The sequence below is a fragment of the Vombatus ursinus genome, unplaced genomic scaffold, assembly GCF_900497805.2.
Source record: "Vombatus ursinus unplaced genomic scaffold, bare-nosed wombat genome assembly UNPS02015406.1, whole genome shotgun sequence".
NCBI lineage: Eukaryota > Metazoa > Chordata > Mammalia > Diprotodontia > Vombatidae > Vombatus > Vombatus ursinus.
Window position 1 is genome coordinate 4,163,554 of NW_020955184.1, and position 20,831 is coordinate 4,184,384.

Here is a 20,831-nt window from a genome sequence, read left to right on the forward strand (position 1 = left end):
ATATAGAGTTAGAAAAAAATAGTAACAAGATTCATTTGGAATAACAAAAGGTCCAGAATATCAAGGGAACTAATGAAAAGAAATGCAGGGGAAGGTGACCTAGCCATTCCAGATCTTAAATTGTATTATAAAGCAGCAATCATCAAAACTGCTTGGTACTGGCTAAGAAATAGAGTGGTAGATCAGTGGAATAGGTTAAGTATGCAAGACACAGTAGTGAATGACTACAGTAATCTATTACTTGATAAGGATAAGAACTCACTCTTGGACAAAAACTGCTGGAAAAACTGGAAAAGAGTATGGCAGAAACTAGGCATAGATTAAAATCTCACACCATATACCAAAATAAAGTCAAAATGGGTTCATGATTTAGATATGTAGGCTGATAATGTAAGCAAACTGGGAGAGCAAGGAATAGTTTATCTATCAGATTTATGGAGAACAGAAGAATTCATGACCAAACAGGAGATAGAGAACATTATGAAAAGCAAAATGGATAACTCTGATTACATTAAATTGAAAAGTTTTTGCACAAAGCCAATGCAACCAAGATTAGAAAGAAAGTAGAAAATTGGGAAAGAATTTTTACAACCAGTCTCTCTGATAAGGGCCTCATTTCTAAAATATATAGAGAATTAAGTCAAATTTATAAGAATACAAGTCATTCCCCAATTGATAAATGGTCAAAGGATATGAACAGGCAGTTCTCAGATGAAGAAATTAAAGCCATCTATAGTCATATGAAAAAATGCTCTAAATCACTATTGATTAGAGAAATGCAAATCAAAACAATTCTGAGCTACCACATCACAACTATCAGATTGGCCAACATGATAATACAGGACAATGATAAATGTTGGAGAAGATGTGGGAAAATTGGAACACTAATGCACTGTTGGTGGAATTGTGAACTGATCCAACCATTCTGAAGAACAATTTGGAACTATAGCCAAAGAGCTATAAAAATGTGCATACTCTTTGACCCAACAATAGCACTTCTAGGGCTATGTCCCAGAGAGATCATACAAATGAGAAAAATGACCCACATGTACAAAAATATTTATAGTAGCTCTTTTTGTGGTGGCAAAGAATTGGAAATTGAGAGGATGCCCATCAATTGGGGAATGATTGAACAAGTTGTGGTATATGAATGTAATGGAATACTAACCTGGAAAGACTTGGATGGTCTGATGCTGAGTAAAATGAGCAGAACCAAGAAAACGTTGTACACAATAACAGCCATGTTGTGCGATGACTAATATTGATAAATTTAACCCTTTTCTGTAATACAAGGATCTAAGACATCTCCAAAGGTCTCACGATGGAAAATGCTATCCACAAAGAAAGAACTATGGAGTTTGAATGCATATCGAAGCATACTATTTGCTATTTTTTCTTGTGTTTTGTTTCTTCTTTCTGGTGGTTCCTCCTATTGGTTCTAATTCTTCCTTACAACATCACTAATGTGAAAATATGTTTAATAGGAATGTATATGTATAGCCTATATCAGACTGCACTCCGTCTTGGGGAGGAAGGTGGAGAAAAATTTAAAACTCAAAAGCTTATGGAAATGATTGTTCATAATTCAAAATAAAGTAATAAAAAAAATAAATTTGTATCAATATTCATTAGGAAAATTGTTCTATAGTTTTTTTCCTCTGCTTTGGCTTCTCCTGATTTAGCTATCAGCACCATATTTGTATCATAAAAGGCATTTGACAGGATTCCTTTGCATGTTTTTCCAAATAGTTTATATAGTACTGGAATTAATTGTTCTTTAAATGTTTGGTAGAATTCACTTCTGAATCCATCTGGTCCTGGAAATTTTTCCTTAGGGAGTTCATTTATGGCTTATTTAATTTCTTTTTCTAAGATAGGGTTATTTAAGTATTCTATTTCCTCTTCTGTTAATCTAGGCAATTTATATTTTTGTAAATATTCATCCATTTCACTTAGATTATCAGATTTATTGGCATATAATTGGGCAAAATGGCCCAATTACTTTAATTTCCTCTTCATTGGTGATGAATTCACCCATTTAATTTTTGATACTGGTGATTTGGTTTTCCTCTTTTTTTTTTTTTTAAATCAAATAAACAATGGTTTACCTATTTTCTTGTTGTTTTTTCCCCATAAAACTGGCCCCTAGTTTTATTAGTTTAATTAGTTCAATGCTTTTCTTACTTTCAATTTTATTCATCTCTCCTTTGATTTTAAGGATTTCATTTTGGTGTTTAATTGAGGATTTTTAATTTGTTCTTAACGAAACAATACTTTTCCAACTATTTAAATGTGACTTTATTTGTATAAAAAGTGTTTTATAATTATATTCATGTAGTTCCTGGGTCTGTTTTGGCAGGCATATTCCCAGGTATTTTGTCCCATCTATAGTTATTTTAAATGGGGTATCTATTACTATCTCTTCCTGCAGGATTTTGTTGGTAATATATAAAAATACTGATGATTTATGTGGGTTTATTTTATATACTACTACTTGGCTAAAATGATTAATTGTTTCAACTAACTTTTTTAGTTGAATCTTGGGTGTTTCTAAATATATCATCACATTGTCAAAAGAGAAAGTTTATTACCTCATTTCCCATTTTAATTCCTTCAATTTTTTTCTTCTAGCATTTCTAAAACAATATTGAATAATACTGGTGATACATTGTGTAGTTTCCCTGTTTATCTCTTTTAATTAAATCTATTTTAGCTTTAACTTTGTCTGAGACCATTTTTGCTACCCCTTACATCAACTGAAGTATAATAAATTCTACTCCAACTCTTTATTTTAATTCTCTTTATAGCTTTCATTTTTAATTATGTTACTCACAAACAATATATTGTCCAATTCTGATTTTTAATCCATTTTATTATTCCATTTCCATTTTATGGGTGAGTTCTTCCCATATCAAAACTATCTGTACTGGCTAAGAAATAGAAAGGTAGATCAATGGAATAGAGTAGACATAGAATACAAAGCAGTTACTGTTGCTGTTTGTCTTTCATTCCAGAAGAGGATCATGACCTCAGGGAGATGAAGCCATGACATGCAAATGAATTAAGTGAGGGAGGGCTGTGCAAAGTCACCAGCCTAATTTTCTCCTCCGAAGCCATCTGGGTCCAGTGGCCAGGTATGGATCAGGCCAACTGGAGATGGCCCAGGATGCAGTGGGGGACCTTGGCCTTTTCAAGCTAATGTCTTTAACATGTCTCAGTTTTACTGAGGCAGTGCCTATTCAGCGATTAAGGGTTAATAACAAAAGAAGCAAAGAATGGTGTCTTAAAAAAAAAAAAAGATTTGGGAGGGGACAGCCCTCAAGGTTTCTGGTCAAAACAGACATAATTGTTATTTACATTCACTCTGAACCAATGCGGGGTGGGGGTGGAGGCCCAAAACAGTGACCAAGCAGGACTTGGTCTGGGACCATAGTGATTTGGGATATTTTAAGAGAAAAAATTAAAACAAAAAAAAATTTCAGCGATTAAAATTTATATTTCCTTTGGGCAGAGCACCCGTTCAGCAGAAATTGGGCAGAGAGCAATTATACTGGCCGCACGCCGACCTTCTGCCAGCCGTATGCCGGTACCCACTCCTTCTATAAGGAGCACACTACCAGAGTCTTACTCACACTCGAGTCTTTGGTCCTCTGCCGGATAACCACACAGAGACGAGCCATCGGGAGGTGCCAACACCAGAGCTTTATTCAGAGGCCAACACAGCAAGCCATCATAGCAAGCCCAAGCAGCAAGGCCAGAGCAACAGGGCAGGATCCAGGAGAGAGCTCGTGTGTGATCTGACCACGCTTGTTCTAAGTACCTACCTAGCCCCTCCTCCCCAGCCCGCTTACTAGCCAATGATTGTAGGGTCAGATACCGGAAGGGGCTGTCTGAGTTTAGCACACCAAGGGGGAGGGAGTGACGTAGGAGGCTAGGACCGGATACGGGGAGGAGGCATCTGGGATTGACGCATAGACAAGAGTACGTGACCTAGGAAGTCAGACTCAGGAGGGGTCTGGGGTCAGTGCTGCACAAAGGGACCCAGGAAGTCAGGAAGGTCACAAGAGGCGTCTGGGGATGACGTTGCATATAGGGAGGGGACTAGGCAAAGGGAACTCAGTCCTCTGCCGTCCCACTCCCACGTGGCACCGCCCCTTGCCTCAGGAGCTCAAGTTCCAGCTACTTCCTTGTACCCAGCTTATCTCATAGCACTGTCCATTGCCTCAGGGCTTCTCCGTATCCAGCCCATCCCAGTTCACCACGACTCTGCCTACCACAGCCCCTGCCTCGACTTCCAAAATACCCAGATCTTACCCTACCCTTGCCACAGCGCCCAACCTGGTAGCTGCCAACATCAGACAGTCCCTCACAAGCAATACCTTAAACCATTTACCAAGACAACGTCAAAATGGATGATCTGGATATAAAGGGAAACATCATAGGAGAACAATTTGTGAATAAACAAAGGATAAAGAGCATTGTGAGGTATCAAATAGATAATTTTGATTGCATTAAATTAAAAAGGCTTTGCATAAACAAATCCAAGATTAGAAGGAAAGCAGGAAATTGGGAAAAACAATTTTTTACAGCAAATTTTTCTGATAATGGCCTCATTTCTCAAAACATAGAGAACTGAGCAGAATCTATAAGAATATGAATCATTCCTCAGTTGATAAATCATTGAAGGATATAAATAGGTAGTTTTCAGATGAAGAAATCAAAGCCATCTAATAGTCACTATGAAAAAAATGCTCTAAAACAATACTTATTAGAAAAATGCAAATTAAAACAACTTCAAGTACCACCTCACAGCTATCTGACTGGTTAATAAGGCAGAAAAGGAAAATGACAAGTGTTGAAGGGGATGTGGAAAAATTGGACAGTAAGGCACTGTTTTCCAAGCTGTGAACTGATCTAACCATTCTGGAGAATAATTTGGAACTATGCCCAAAGGGCTATAAAACTGCATATACCCTTTGACCCAGAATACTACTACTAGCTCTGTAGCCCAAAGAGATCAAAGAAAAAAAGAAAAGGACCTACATGTACAAAAATATTTACAGTAGCTCTTTTCATGGTGACAAAGAATTGGAAATTGAAGGGATGTCCATCAACTGGGAATGACTGAACAAACTGTGGCATATGATTTTGATGGGCTACTATTGTGTTAGGAGAAATGATGCGCAGGATGGTTTCAGAAAAAAATCTGGGAAGACTTTTATGAAACTTACGCAAAGTTAAGTGAGTAGAACCAGGAGAACACTGTATACATTAATAGCAATACTGTAAGATGATTAACTATAAATAACTTTTTTATATTTTAATATTTTATTATTTTTTCCCAATTGCACTTGAAAACAATTCCCAACACTTGCCCTTAAAAATTCTGAGTTCAAAATTCTCTCCATTCCTCTCTCCCTTTTCCACTTCCCTGAGACAGAAAGTAACTTGACATAGGGTATACATGTGCAGTCATGCAAAACATATCTCCATATCAGTCATGTTGTGAAAGAAAACCACAGAAGAAACCCCTCCCAAAAATCCACACCAGGAAAAAAATAAATAAAGTGACAAATAGTATGCTTCCATCTGTTTTCAGACTCCATCACTTCTTTCTCTGGACGTGGATAGCATTTTTCATCATGAGTCCTTTGGAATTGTTTGAGATCACTGTACTGCTGAGAATAGCTAAATCACTCACAGGTGATCATCATACAATATTACTGTTACTGTGTACAATGTTCTCCTGGTTCTGCTCACTTCACTTTGCCTCATTGATCCAAGACAATCCCAAAAGACTTATGATGAAAAATAATGCCATTCACCTTGAGAAAGAACTAATGGTAGTCTAAATGTGAAACAAAGCATCCTTTTTTAATTTATTTTTCTTATGGTTTTATTTTTGGTCTGTGTATTTTTTTTGCAACATTGTTAATATGGAAATATGTTTTGCATATGTATAATCTATATCAAACTGCATGACTTTTTGGGGGAGAAGGAGGAGAGGGTGAGAATTTGAAATTCAAAATTTTTCAAAATGAATGTCAAAAAGTTTTTTATATGTAACTGAAAAAATAAGAGTGAAAAAATTCTTTTCAAAGAAATGAGAAAACATATTAAAACTTTGGGGATACAAACAAAATTGCCCTTATGGGTAAATTTTCATCTCTAAACACTTTTAACAATAAAAGAAAGAGAAGATAAATGAACTGAGCATATAACTAAAAAAATTGGAAAACTAAAAATCAAAAACCCTGACTTAAACACTAAAGTAGAAATCTTGAAAATCAAAGAGATTAAACAAAGTTGAAAGCAAAGAAACTACTAAATTAATAAATAAAGCAAGGAACTTAAAAATGAAAAAAGGTAAATTCACAGCCAATGGAAAAAAAACAAAAGAAATTTCTAGGAGCTATTTTGCCCAACTATATGTCAATATAGCTGACAATCTAAATGAAATGTACGAATATTTTACAAGATATAAAATGCCCAGATTAAAAAAAAAGAAGAAATAGAGGACTTAAATAAATCAGTCTCAGAAAAATAAATTGAACAAGCCACAAATGAATTCCCAAAGGAAAAAAAAAACCCAGGACCAGAAATATTTGCAAATTAATATTTAATTCCAATATTACATAAATTGTTTGAAGAAATAGGAGAAGGGGTCCTATAAAATTCTTTCTGATACAAAAAATTCCCAAAACAAGAACAAAAACATGTTCTTGATACATAAAGCAGGGAGAGTGAAAACTGAAAGAAAACTGCAGACCAATATTCCTAATGAATATTCATACAAAAATTTTAAAATAAAATATTAGCAAGGACACTACAGCAATGTATCACAAAAATTTTTTAGGATTTTATTTGATTTATGTAAAAATGCAGAGCTGGTTCAATATTATGAAAACTATAAACAGAACTGATCATATTAATAACAAGAACAACAAAAATCTTATTTTATCAGTAGATGCAGAAAAAGCTTTTTAACATGATTCAATACTTATTTGTGTTAAAAACAGCAGAAAAAATAGGAATAAATGGATTTTTACATAATGTGGTAAGCAACATCTATCTAAAACCAAAAGCCAAAATTTTCTGTAATGAGGAAAAACTAGTAGCCTCTCTAGTAAGATCATAGGTAAAGCAAGAATGTCCTTTATCACCATTACTATTCAATATGGTGTTAGAAATGCTAGCTATAGAAATAAGACAAGAAAAATAAATTGAGAAATAAGCTTAGTTAACAAACATGATTACTGGTTTTTGTATTGGATAGTTTACTTAAAGAACCAAAGAGTCAACTAAAAAAGTGACTGATAAAATTAACAACTGTAGCAAAGCTGTAAGGTATAAAATAAGTCCTCACAAATCATTAGCATTTCTGTATTATGATGAGAATATGGAATTCCATTGAAAATACCTATAGAAAATATGAAATATGGGGGTCTACCCATTAAGACACACATTGGTACTTTATGAACACAGTTACAAAACACTCTTTGTACAAATGAAGGTAGATCTAAACAACTGGAGAAATATTAATTGTTCATGGGCAGGTCAAGCAATATAATAAAAATAATAATATAACCTAAATACTTATTCCGTGCCATACCAAACTACCAATGGATGACTTTATAGAGCCAGAAAAAATAACAAAATTCATCTAGAGGAACAAAAGTTAAAAATCTCAAGGGAATTAATAATAATAATAAAAAAGAGCTGGTAAACAAAGAGGTCTAGCAGTAGCAGTTCTCAAACTATCCTAGAGAGGAGTAATTATCAAAACAATTTGGTACTAGGTAAGAAATAGAGATGTTGATCAATGGAACAGTTTAGGTACATGGTAAGTACACAGTGGCCTAGTGTTTGGTAAAACCAAAGATCCTAGCTATTGAACTAAGATCTCATTAGCCTTTGGGAAAACCGGCAAGCAACTAAGCAGGAATTAGGTATAAACCAACATCTTATATCATATATTAAGATAAGCTCCAAATGAATACATAACTTAGGATGTAAAGTGTCACATCACAAATAAATTATTAGAGCAAGGAAGAAATTACCTTATCTGATATGGATAGGGAAGAATTCAGGACACAAAATAGAGGTTTGCAGAAGGTAAAATGGACAATAGTGATCACAAAAATATACAAATAAAACAAATGCAACTAAAATTAGAAGAGAAGCAGGTAAATGGGGAAATCTTTGAAATGTTTATTTGATAAACATTTTATTTAGAATTTAAAAGATTCATTTCCCCAAAGTTCAAAGGATACAAATAGGTAGTTTTTGAAGGAAGAAATCCAAACTACTAATGGTCATTATTTTGAAAGAATTTTCAAATCACTAGTAAGTAGAGTATTGAGAAAACTACGTTTAGGTTCCACATCATACCCATCAGGTTGACAAAACTGAAGGAAAAGGAAAATGACGAATACTGGAGGAACTCTGGGAAAACAGGTGTATTGTTAGTGGAGCTGGGAACTGGTCCTGTATTGCTGGAAAATAATTTGGAACTATGTCCCAAAAGCTATTAAAATGTGCATACCCTTTCTCCAGCAACACTATTATTGATCAATACCCCAAAAAGAGAAAATAAAGAGAAAAAAGAATTCATAGATAGAAAAATATTTATTGTGGCTCTGCTTGTAGTCACAAAGAATTGGAAATTGAAGGGGGTCCATCAATTGGGGAATGGCTAAACAAATTATGGTATATGGATATGATGGAATAGTATTGTGCACTAAGAAATGATGAAAGAAATGATTTCAGAGAAGCCTAGGATGATATGTATGAAATGATAAAGAGTGAAGTGAAAAGAACCAGAAGAATAATTTAGATAATCATAAAAGTATTATAAAGACAATCAACTTTGAAAGTCAAATGAACATAATCATCAAATAAAACTCCAGAGGACTTATAATGAAACTGTCTATCTACTTCCTCATGGAGAGGTAGACAGATTCAGTGCAGGCTGATATTTCATATTAGAGGGCCTAAACTACCAGGTGACTAGCTTGAGTCAGGATGAGTCCAAAACATTTTTCCTCCGCAAAACTCTTCATACCTCCTCTTCATGCCCCTTCAACTCAGGTCTTGCCTCTTAATATATGGGGGAAAAAAAAGGGAGGCCATTAGACATAAGCTCCCATTCTCTTTATTTCAAAACTACCTGAAATCATCTCCTATTCCTATGTGGCCTTTCTCCCCATCAACTGGTTCATTCTTTTGTAGGCAGCTAGGTGGCAAATTAGATAAAGTGCTAGGCCTGGAGCAGGGGTGGGGAACCTGTGGCCTTAGGCCACCGGTGGCTCTCTAGGTCCTCAAGTTTGGCCCTTTGACTGAATCCTCACTCTCTCTTACTCCAGGTTCCCCACCCCTGGCCTGGAGTTAGAAAAGACCTAAGGTCAAATTTGACCTCAGACATTTACTAGCCATGTGGCCCTGGGCAAGTCACTTGACCTTTACTTATCTCAGTTTCCTCAACTGTAAAATGAAGATAATAACAGCATGGACCTCACAGGGATTGTTATGAGGATTAAATGAGATAACATATGTAAAGCACCTAGCACAGTGCCTGGCACATAGTTTGTTGTTATTCAGTCGTTTCAGTTGTGTCTGACTCTATGTGACCCCATTTGGGGTCTTCTTAGCAGAGATACTAGAGTGTCTTAGCAAAGATACTAGAGTGGGTTGCCATTTCCTTTTCCAGCTCATTTTACAGACGAGGAAACTGAGGCAAAGAGGGTTAAGTAACTTGCCCAGGGTCACATGGCTAGTAAGTGTGTGCAGCCAGATTTGAACTCAGGGAAATAGAGGCCTGGCACTCTATGCACTGTACCACCTTGCTGCCCTTTGGCACATAGTAGACATTATATAAATGCTTATTTGCTTCCCTTCTTCCAATTCTTCTACCCTTATAAAACCTTCACTAGACCTTACTATCTCCAAGCAATTACTGTCCTATATCTTCCCTCTCTTTCTCTGACAAATTCCTTGAAAAAAATGGCACACGTGTTGTCTCCACTTCCTCTTCTCTAACAGTCAGTCCTAAACTTTTGTAGTCTGGCTTTTGATTTCATCACTAAATTGAAACTGTTGTCTCCAAAGTTTCTAATGGTTTCCTTTCCAAATTTGATGGTCTTTTCTCAGTCCTAATCTTTTTCAACTTATCTGTTTCATTTGACACTGCTGACTGCCCCTTTTCTTCCTGAATACTCTCTTCTCTTTGATTTTTCATGTCACCACTCTCCTATCTGGCTCCTCCTTAATCTCCTGTATTGGCTTATTACCCATAGGTTTTTCACAAGGGTTTGGTCCTGGGCCTTTCCCCCTTCTTCCTCTATATTCTTTCAGCATCCTCCTTAGTTCACACAGATATAACTATCATCTTTATGCAGATGACTCTAGTCTTCTCTTTCAATTTCATTTTTGCATTATCTATCGGATTTCCCAGTGATACCTTAAACTTATTCCCCCTTCCTGTCAAAGGCACCACCATCTTTACCATCTCCTAGGTTTATAACCTGGGTATTATCCTTGATTCCACACTCTCACTCCATATATCCAATCAAATCTTGCTGGTTCAACTTCACAGCATTTCTCTAATCTGATCCTTTCTCTCTATAGTCACAGGGCTATCAACTGGGTTCAGGCCCTCATCCACTCTCACCTAGATTATTCTACTAGCCTCTTAACTGGTTTCCCTGTTTCAATTCTCTCACCGCTCTGGTTTATACTATATGATGTCGCCAAAGGAATTTCTCTTAAAGAAGTATCTAACCATCCCATTCAGCCTCTACTAGTGGTTTCTTATTCTCTCTAGAACAAATACAAAAACCTCTGTTTAGCTTTTAAAGCCTTACAGAACCTGGACATAACTCATCTTTCCAGACTCAATGAACACATTATTCTCACTTCTACCCTCTACAGGTAAACTGGCTTTCTTTCTCTTCCTCAAAGACAGTGCTTCATCTCCTGTGCTTTAGTACTGGCCATGCCCAATGCCTAGAATGTGTAATACTCACCTCTTAAGAAATATTTAGAATGCACTCTTTCTTTCCTTACCCCTACCTTCTCTTCCTTGAACACACAGCTTAAGCACCATGTTCTGCATAAAGAGTTCCCCCTAAGTGCTAGTGGCCTCCCTCCTAAATTACATTGTACTTAACTATTTTGTGCACATTTGTATTTATTATTTATATTTATTCTGTATTTTTATATATACTTGTCTATCTCATTAGAATGTAAGGTCTTTGTGACTAGGGTGTATTTATATTTGCTATATATATTGCTACTGCTTGGCACATTCAGTGCCTGGGACATAGCAGACATTTAATACTTGTTGATTAATTGATTATCATGTGAGAAAATATGTCAGGATGGCTTTATTGTATAAAGATATCCATATATTTATTTTGTCATGAAAACCCTGTGGTAACAATTATACTGCATTGATTAGAGTTGTGTTTTTATACTTTGACTAACACTCAAAAAAACCCCCATTTCACCTGATTCTGCTAGTCCTTCAAAATGTTGTCCTGTATTTTTTCCCTTTTACGGCCAAACTACTAGAACTGATTTCTGCACTTGTTGCCACTATTTCCTTACCAGTTTTCTTCAGTTTTTAATCCCCTGCAACATGGCTGATTCCTACTCCACCCTCTGCTCTCTTGAAGGTTGCCAACAATCTGTCTCTTCTTTTTTTTAAAGTTCATTTTTAAAAATTTACTTTTAGTTTTCAACATTCACTTTCACAATATTTCGAGTTCCAAATTTCTCCCTATCTTATCCCTTTCCCCACCCCAAAATGGCATGCATTCTGAAATACCCGTTCCCCTAATCTGCCCTCCTTTTATCTCTGCCCCCCCCTTCTCTTATCCCCTTCCCCTTCTATTTTCCTGTAGGGCAGGATAGATTTCTATACCCCATTGCCTTTATATCTTATTTCCCAGTTGCATGTGAAAACAATTTTTTTAAACATTTGTTTTTAAAACACTGGGTTCCAAATTTTCTCCCTCTCCACTTACCCTCCTTGAGAAGGTAAGCAATTTAATATAGGTTATACATGTGCAGTCATGCAAAACACTTCCACAGTAGTCATGCTGTAGAAAACTAACTATATTTCCCTTCATCCTATCCTGCCCCCTATTTATTCTATTCTCTCTTTTGACCCCGTCCCTCCTTAGAAGTGTTTGCTTCTGATTACCCCCTCCCCCAATCTGCCCTTCCCTCTATCATCCCCCTGCTCTCCTGTCCCTTTCTCCCACTATTTTCCTGTAGGGCAGGATAGATTTCCATATTCAATTGAGGGTGTATGGTATTCCCTCCTTAAGCCAAATCCAATGAGAATAAGATTCACTCATTCCCTCTTACCTTCCCCCCCCTTCCCCTCCACTATAAAAGCCTTTCCTTGTCTGTTTCATGTGAGATAATTTACCCCATTCTACCTCTCCCTTTCTCCTCCCAGTATAATCCTCTCTCACCCTTTAATTTTATTCTCCAGATATCACCCATTCATCTTCAACTCACCATGTGCCCTCTATCTACCTATCTATCTATCTATCTACATACATACATACATACATATAATTTTTCCCTCCAACTACCCTAATATTGACAAAGGTCTCATGAGTTACAAATATCATCTTTCTATGCAGGAATGTAAACAGCTCAACCTTAATAATTCCCTTATGATTTCTCTTTCCTGTTTACCTCTTCATGTTTCTCTTGAGTCTTGTATTTGAAAGTCAAATTTTCTATTCAGCTCTGGTTTTTTCATCAAGAATGCTTGAAAGTCCTTTATTTCACTGAATGTCCATTTTTCCCCCTGAAGGATTATACTCAGTTTTGCTGGGTAGGTGATTCTTGGTTGTAATCCTAGCTTCTTTGCCCTGTGGAATATCATATTCCAAGCCCTCTGGTCCCTTAATGTAGAAGCTGTTAAATCGTGTGTTATCCTGATTGTGTTTCCACAATACTTGAATTCTTTCTTTCTGGCTGCTTGCAATATTTTCTCCTTGACCTGGGAACTCTGGAATTTGGCTACAATATTCCTAGGAGTTTTCCTTTGGGGATCTCTTTCAGGAGGTGATCAGTGGATTCTTTCCAGTTCTATTTTATTCTCTGGTTCTAGAATATCAGGGCAGTTTTCCTGGATAATTTCTTGAAAGATGATGTCTAGGCTCTTTTTTTGATCGTGGTTTTCAAACAGTCCAATAATTTTTAAGTTATCTCTCCTGGATCTATTTTTCAGGTCAGTTGTTTTTCCAATGAAATATTTCACATTGTCTTCTATTTTTTCATTCTTCTGATTTTGTTTTACAATGTCTTGATTTCTCATAAAGTCACTAGCTTCTAATTGCTCCATCCTAATTTTTAAGAAGTATTTTCTTCAGTGAGCTTTTGGACTTCCTTTTCCATTTGGCCAATTCTGCTTTTTAAGGCATTCTTCTCCTCACTGGCTTTTTGGATGTCTTTTGCCATTTGGGGTAGCTTATTTTTTAAGGTGTTATTTTCTTCAGCATTTTTTGAGATCTCCTTCAGCAAGCTGTTGACTAGTTTTTCATGATTTTGCATCACTCTCATTTGTCTTTCCAGTTTTTCCTCTACTTCTCTTACTTGCTTCTCAAAATCCTTTTTGAGCCCTTCCATTACCTAGAACTGATAGATATTTTTCTTGGAGGCTTTGGATGTAGGACTTTGTTGACTTTGTTGTCTTCTTCTGGTCGTATGTTTTGATCTTCTTTGTCACCAAAATAAGATTCTATAGTCTGAGTTTTTTTTCCCCCTCACTTTCCTCATGATCGCAGCCAATTACTCAAGTTATAAACTCTTTGTTAAGGAAGGGGTCTGCTTCAAATGTGGAGAATGTACTGTCCCAAACTTCAGGGGTTTTGTGCAGCTGTTTTCAGAGATACTTCTAGGGAGCTGTAAGTTTTCAGTTCTCCCAAGGTGGTATGATCAAGGGTGAGCTGTTTACTCCTTTCCTGGCCTTTGCTCTGGTCTATGAGTGACCACAAGCACTCTTTTCTGCCTTGGAACTGTGAGGAGGATTCCCTCTCCACTGCCACTATAAGCTCCACCACACCACACTCCCCCTCGCCCTAGGACCGCCACCCAGAACTGTGATCCAGATCCAACCACAGGCAAAGCAAGAGAATCCTGCCTCAGCACCAGCAAAAGATGCCTGCAATCTCCCTTTGATTAACCACTCGAGATTCCCTCTCAGTCTGTGGGCCAGAAACTCTGAAAGCAGTTGCTGTCCTGGGGCTGCAGCCTGAGCTGGAACTGGGACCACGCTTCTCTCTCACTGCAGTCACAAACTTTTCCTACTGACCTTCTAAGTTGTCTTTGGTGTTTGTGGGTTTAAGTCTGGAAACCACCACAGCTGCCCATGATTCAGTCTGCTGAGGCCCGCTCCAGGTTCTCTAAGGCCTATTTTGCCTGCGTGCCCACCCCGAACCGCGTTCCTCTCCCAACTAGGCAAGATAGACCTTTTTAATTATCCATCCAGGTTGTCTTGGGATGGAAATTTGTTTCACTCTGTCTTTTTGTGGGTTCTGCTGCTGTAGAATTTGTTTAGAGCCATTTTTTTTCCAGGTATTTAGAGAGATTTGGGGGAGAGCTCTAGCAAGCCACTGTTTTCACTCTGCCATCTTGGCTCCGTCCCCGAACAATCTCTTAACTGCCAGATCCAATAGTCTTTTCTCATTTCTCATTCTACTTGATCCCTGTCCCCCACTCTCTATTCTTTATCTACCCATGTAAGCACTCTTTTTCAGTTTCCTTTGCTAGAACATCTGCTATGTGCAGGTGATTCAAAGGCTCCCTACTAGACTCTTGTCTTTCTACTCTCTCCCCTTTTGATCTCATGAGCTCGGATAGGTTCAAGTATCTTCTCTATAGATTTTGGCTATAAAAATCTATAAATCCAGTCATAACTTCTCTCCTGAACTCCAGTCATCTATTACTAACTACCCACTGGACATCTCCAATTTCCTCTCTCACAGGAAGCTAGAATTTGTCATTTTCAAAATCAAATTCATCTAACTGCTCCCCAAATCATTCTTCTAATCACCCAGTTTTAGCACCTTGGAGTCTAACATTCCATCTCTTGTCTCCACGTCTTTGCACAAGTGGTCCCCCATATTTAGAATGTACCCTTTCCTCATCTCTGTCTCATATAATCACTAGCATTTTTCAAAGCTCAATTTAGGTACTGAATGCCACATCAGGCCTTTTCTGATCTTTCTAGATATTAGCACCTTGTCTTTGACATTACCTTGCATTACTGAATATATTCCTCAAGTGTAGGGACTATTTCACTTTTTCTTTATCTCTATATCTCTATATTTTATCACAATGTAAGCAATTAGTCAATCTTTAATCAAAATGAATTGGAGAATTGCCCACAAAGATTAAATTACAGTTCCAAATCTCCTTGAAAGAGAAAATACTAATGATATCTATCTTACAAAGTTATTAAAGTTTTGAGTTATGAAACTCAAATGAGATAATTTATGCATAGTGCTTCTGAAACCTTAAGATAAGAGATGAATGTTAACTATTACTACTATTATTCCCTGACCCTCTCCACATCTTTCTCTGTAGTATTGTGTTGGAAGAAGTTAAACAGAGTTGTCTATACTGAGTTGTCTCATAATCTGAATTTCAAAACTGTCCCAGATCACTCCATTCCAGAGTAATCTCTCCTTTATCAGAAACATTTTTTACTGGTACCAATCGGCAACTGTACATAACAATTAATCCTCTCATACTACCTTATTAATTCTCTCATCCTGTTTAACTTTCATGTGCTTCTTTCCAATAAGCATGTATGTGCCATGAAAAAGAAACTGTCTTACCCTTCTGGTACTCAACCAATATACCTAAGAACTGCTTTGAATGTAGTAAACTCACTTATTATTTGTTACTACTTCAAAGGTCTGCCTCAGGCTACCCTACCCAAATGACAGACAGACAGAGAGACAGACAGACACACACAGAGATATAATTCCCATTTCCTGAGCTAAAACATGGAACATAATTGAAAAATCTACAGAACAGGGGCAGCTTGGTGGTACAGTGGATAGAGCACTGGCCCTGGAATCAGGAGGACCTGAGTTCAAATCCAGCCTCAGACCAGATACTTCACACTTACTAGTTGCGTGACCCTGGGGAAGTCACTTAACCCCATTGCCTAGCAAAAACAAAACAAAACAAAACAAAACAACAAAAAAAGAAAATCTACAGAACAGAGAAGGCAGTGGGATACAATATAAATCCTTCAATCAGGCATCTAAGGACCTCCACAACCTAGTTCTTACGTACTCTTCCAGCTTTAACTCATGCTGGTACATACCATGAAATCTAGTCTAGCCAAACAGAAATATTAGCACCTTTCTAGCCTATTACTAAATTGATCTTCCATCTCCCCTGATTCCCATTCCTTGAATATACTTCCTCTTCATTTCTGAGAATCCTTGAATTACCTCAAGATTCAACTTAGGTACCATCTCCTTTGAAAAGTCTTTAGTGACTCCACCAGTTTGTCCTCTCTCCCTCAATTTAACTTTTATTATACATGGACGCATATTGCATGCAGAGAGTAGAAAGTAGGCACCATGAAGGCAAGGACAGTTATTTTTCTCATTGTACAATCAGAGCCTACCATTATGAATTGCACATAGCAAACAATTATTGAATTAAAAATGATGATTTCTTTTTCAGAAGGAAATAAATTAGATAGTCAGACAAAGTAAACAAAAAAGATATGAACAGATTTTTTAAAAAACATTTTTTTCAAAGGCTCCATCAACAGCCTTTAAAAAGCCTCCTTCATTCCACGCCCTCATCTCCCTTGATGCCTCAACTCTGCACCTTATTAAAGCCAGTAAAAGCAACAGAAAAAAAAAGGGGGGTGAGGACATGCAAAAAAGAGGGGAAGGGAGCCATGAAGATGGGAAAATTCAAGAAAAAATCTCTAGTTGCAGATTCCTAAATGGCTTAACTCTAAATATTCTACTCCTTGTCCAGTTCAAAGCTGTTCCAACAAAACACACTGAAATTATAACACATAATTATGTAACTGTGAAGTGTTGAGAATAAAGATACAATGGTAGGTTATCCTAGCCACTGAAACCTTTGAGGAACCTGAGAAACTCTGGAAAAAGTTCCAGCCAAATTCTACTTTCCTTTCCTCTCACTCACTCCAAGCACCTGAGCTTAAAAATAAATAAAATAAAACAAAAATTAACTACCTTTAAACTCAAAGTTGGATGAACTGGATGAAGACAAAGGAGAAAAAGGTACAAAATAAATACTTTTGTCTCTTATTTGGAAGCTAGAAACTGGCATAGTTTAGGTTTGTTACTATTGCTTAAAACAATTAGGAGATACAAGAAATGTGAAATCTAAATGCTATAGATGATTACAATCAACAACTATCAAAAGCACTACTTAGTCTAGGGTATAAATGTTTCATAAGTATTTTTTTTTAAATCACAACTTACCTCTCAAACCATGCTTTTATACTCTGGGCAAACGGTTCAGTGGGATACATTTGGTTGTGTTTTAGATATAAAAGGATGTCTAAGAGTCTTCCTTCAAATTGATTATTCTTTACACCTTTTGCAAAGTCAAAGAAAGCTTGAAAAGTTTCCCAATTAGGAATTATTCTATGATTAAGCATTTCAAGATACAGATTCCAAGCTAAGTTCACTTCTTGGTGAAGAAGGGCTCCTTTGATACAGTCACCATAATTCTTTTTTGAAGGAGACATGATTTTTTTGATGTCTTTTAACAGGATTAGGGTCTCTCTCCACTGATCTGAATGGATTAATCCCCGGATGAGAAGAGTATAACCTTCAGGTTCTAGAGTTCTGTACCTGGTCTTCATAATTTCATAGACATCAATAACCTCTGTTGTCTGTCTCTGAGAAACACACAAAGTCAAGTACCCAATAAGTAGCTTATATCCCACATTACCATTATTTTTTCTGGCTATCCAAGACAGCAGGGATTTTGCGATATCTATAGAGGAATTATATTTGACCATCTGTGCCATCATCCAATTTTCAAAAATGTCTTTTTGTTCAAAATTTTCCTTTACTTTGTCCCATTCTTCTGAATTCAAAGGTTTTGTTGGGAGTAACACAGGGCTGCTAAAGGGAAAAGAGTGTTGTTGATCTTTCTTATATCCAAGCACCTCTGATTTCTTCTTAGCAGTTCCAGCTGAAAACAAGGGATGAGGAGAAACAGAAGACTCTTGCTTACTTTTATTCTTACCACTCTTACTACTAGATATGGCCTTGGAAATCAGCAATTTAGTTGCTTTGTTATTTTGTAGAAATGGTAAAGTAAGAGAAAAATATCTTTGCTCTTTCTTACTAAAGTGGAAGTAGGAATATAAAACAGAGAATGTTTGGTTCCTGGGACATGATCCCTGATACAGTCTGTTCTTCCAAAGCATCTGCAAACTCCGACAGAAAGACAAAAGGAGAGTCATTATCCAGGATGGAGAGAGAGAGACCCAGGGACTGACTGAACACAAGAAAACGAGGATGTTAAGAGGATCGTGAGGGGATAAAAACAGGTCAATTTTGAGAAGAGAAATGTTCAGTTTCTCAGGTTAAAGTCCTTTCTTTGTAAACAGAACCTAATATTTAACTGCAGGTGAGGGTGATTTCTCTCTAAGCACAAAAAGGCAGTTAGATCCAGTATCTAGGGCAGAGGACTCTGCTTAAAGCTAAGGTTCTTCTAGGTTCTAGAGTTCAGAGGTTCATAGGATTGTAGATTTAGTGCTGCAAGTGGCCTCAGAAGTCATCTAGTCCAACTCCTTCATTTTACAGCTGAGGAAACTGAGGTCCAGAAAGGTTAAATGACTTTCTGAAGGTCACACAATAAGTAGCAGACCACGATTTGAACTTAGGTCTCCAAATAAGAACTATTTCCTCATAAGCCAGTCAGAGAACCTAAAAATAAGAAACACATAGTAGAATATTAGCACCCCATCCAGAATCACAAATGGTATTTAAGCCAGGTAAATGACAGTAATCTTACAAAAGGCTCAAGTCAAGCACTGTAATTATACTCCTCATTTCTCTCTTGGCTGAACTACTTTCAGACTTCTCCACCAGTCCCAGGAAATTCATTACTGTGATAATCACCTTATGAGATCTCATCAACCTTGGAACTCCACCTCACCACTAATCTCAACTTTTGATTGGGGGATGGAGCCATGAATCCCAATCCTCCATTTAAGTAGAGACCTCAGCCCAGGCATCTCTGCATTCCTTATCTTTGGGACTTGTCTGACCAATTTCTCCAGTATGTACCTCCATAGGCCTCCACCCTCCATCCCTGTTTTCAGCTTCCTTTTATGTGTTGTCTTTCCCCATTAGACTGTAAGCTCCTTGAGGGTAGTGATTGTCTTCTTTGAATTTGTATCCCCAGTCCAATGCCTGGCACATAAGTGCTTAAAAAATGTTTATTGTTTATTTAAAGCTGGGGAAGCAATACAAAGTTTAGATAACAGACCTTATTTGAGAGCTTGGAGTTCAGTCTGTTGGGGGAAAAGATACATACAGAAACAATAACTAATGTTCACATAGTGCTGTAAGGTTTGCAAAGCACTTACATATATTACCTCATCTGATCCTTATAATAATCAATGCACTGAAGGAGTGTCACCTAGGGGCCCACTGGGTTGACTTTCAGACTAAAAAAAGCTATCACTTGCTGGAAATATGAGACCAGACAGGGGTTCCCCACAGTCAATCAATCAACCAGTATTTATAAAGTACCTACTACATACCAGGAACTAAGCTAAGTGCTGAAAATACAAAAAGATTTAAATAATTCCTATTTGCAAGGAAATTACATACTAAAAGGTGGGGGAGGGAGGAAAACAACACAAAAAAGGGGAAAGGGAGATAACAAGTACATGTATATGTGTATATAGGATAAATATAAAGGGAATAAACACAAAGTGTAACTACAAGATTGTTTGGGAGAGGGAATACTAGCAGTTGGATAATCAGGAAAGACTTCATAAAAAAGGTGGTTCAGGCTCCACCTTGAAGAGGAAGTATATGAGGTAGCAGTAAAGAGAGAGTACATTCCAGGTATGGGGGAAAGTAAGTACAAAGACAGAGATGGGAGATTGAGTGCTGTGTATGATGAATCGAGTGCCAGTTTGCCTGGATTGCAGAGTGCAAGAAGGGGAGTAATGTCCAATGAGGCTGGAAAGATAAGCTGGGTCAAAGCTGTAAAGGGCTCTGAAAGCTAAACAGAGTTTCTATTTGATCCTAGAGACAATAGAGAGCTAAAGGATTTTACTGGGTAGGAGTGTGATGGTCAAATAGCTTTGGTAGCAGAGTTGGAGGATGCACGGGAGCATTAAAGAGGCAGGGAGACTAGTTAGGAAGGAAGAAAACAAGCATTTAGTAAGTGCTTTACTATGTGCCAGGCACCGTGCAAAACACTTTATAAATATTATCTTATCTGATCCTTATGATAACCCTGCATTATTATCCCAATTTTACAGCTGAGGAAACTGAGACAAACAAAGGTTAAGTGAATTGCCCAGGTTCACACAGTGAGTAAGTATCTGAAGCCAGATCTGAAGTCAGGTCTACCTTACTTCAGGCCCAGTGCTCTATCCTTTGTACCATCTAGCTGTCTCAAGGCAGAAGGCCATTGGAATGAATAGCCTAGGTATGAAGGTATGAGTGGCTGAATTAAGTTAGGGACTGTTTAAGTAGAAAGAGTCAAATATGAGAAATGCTGTAGAGATAGAAATGGCAAGATTTGGCATCTGATTGGATAAATGA

At 37.1% G+C, this 20,831-nt stretch overlaps 1 protein-coding gene across 2 annotated transcripts in view; it reads right to left on the reverse strand.

Moving 5' to 3' along the window:
• KIAA0391 (KIAA0391 ortholog) overlaps positions 1-18,854 on the reverse strand; it is a 77,077-nt gene extending 58,223 nt beyond the window's left edge. For both annotated transcript variants that reach the window (XM_027847431.1, XM_027847430.1), the window contains exon 1: positions 17,511-18,854. In XM_027847431.1, coding sequence (XP_027703232.1) covers positions 17,511-18,505 — 995 coding nt within the window. In that variant the 5' untranslated portion in view covers positions 18,506-18,854. The remainder of the gene's footprint in view (positions 1-17,510) is intronic.
• Positions 18,855-20,831: the final 1,977 nt, after the last annotated feature.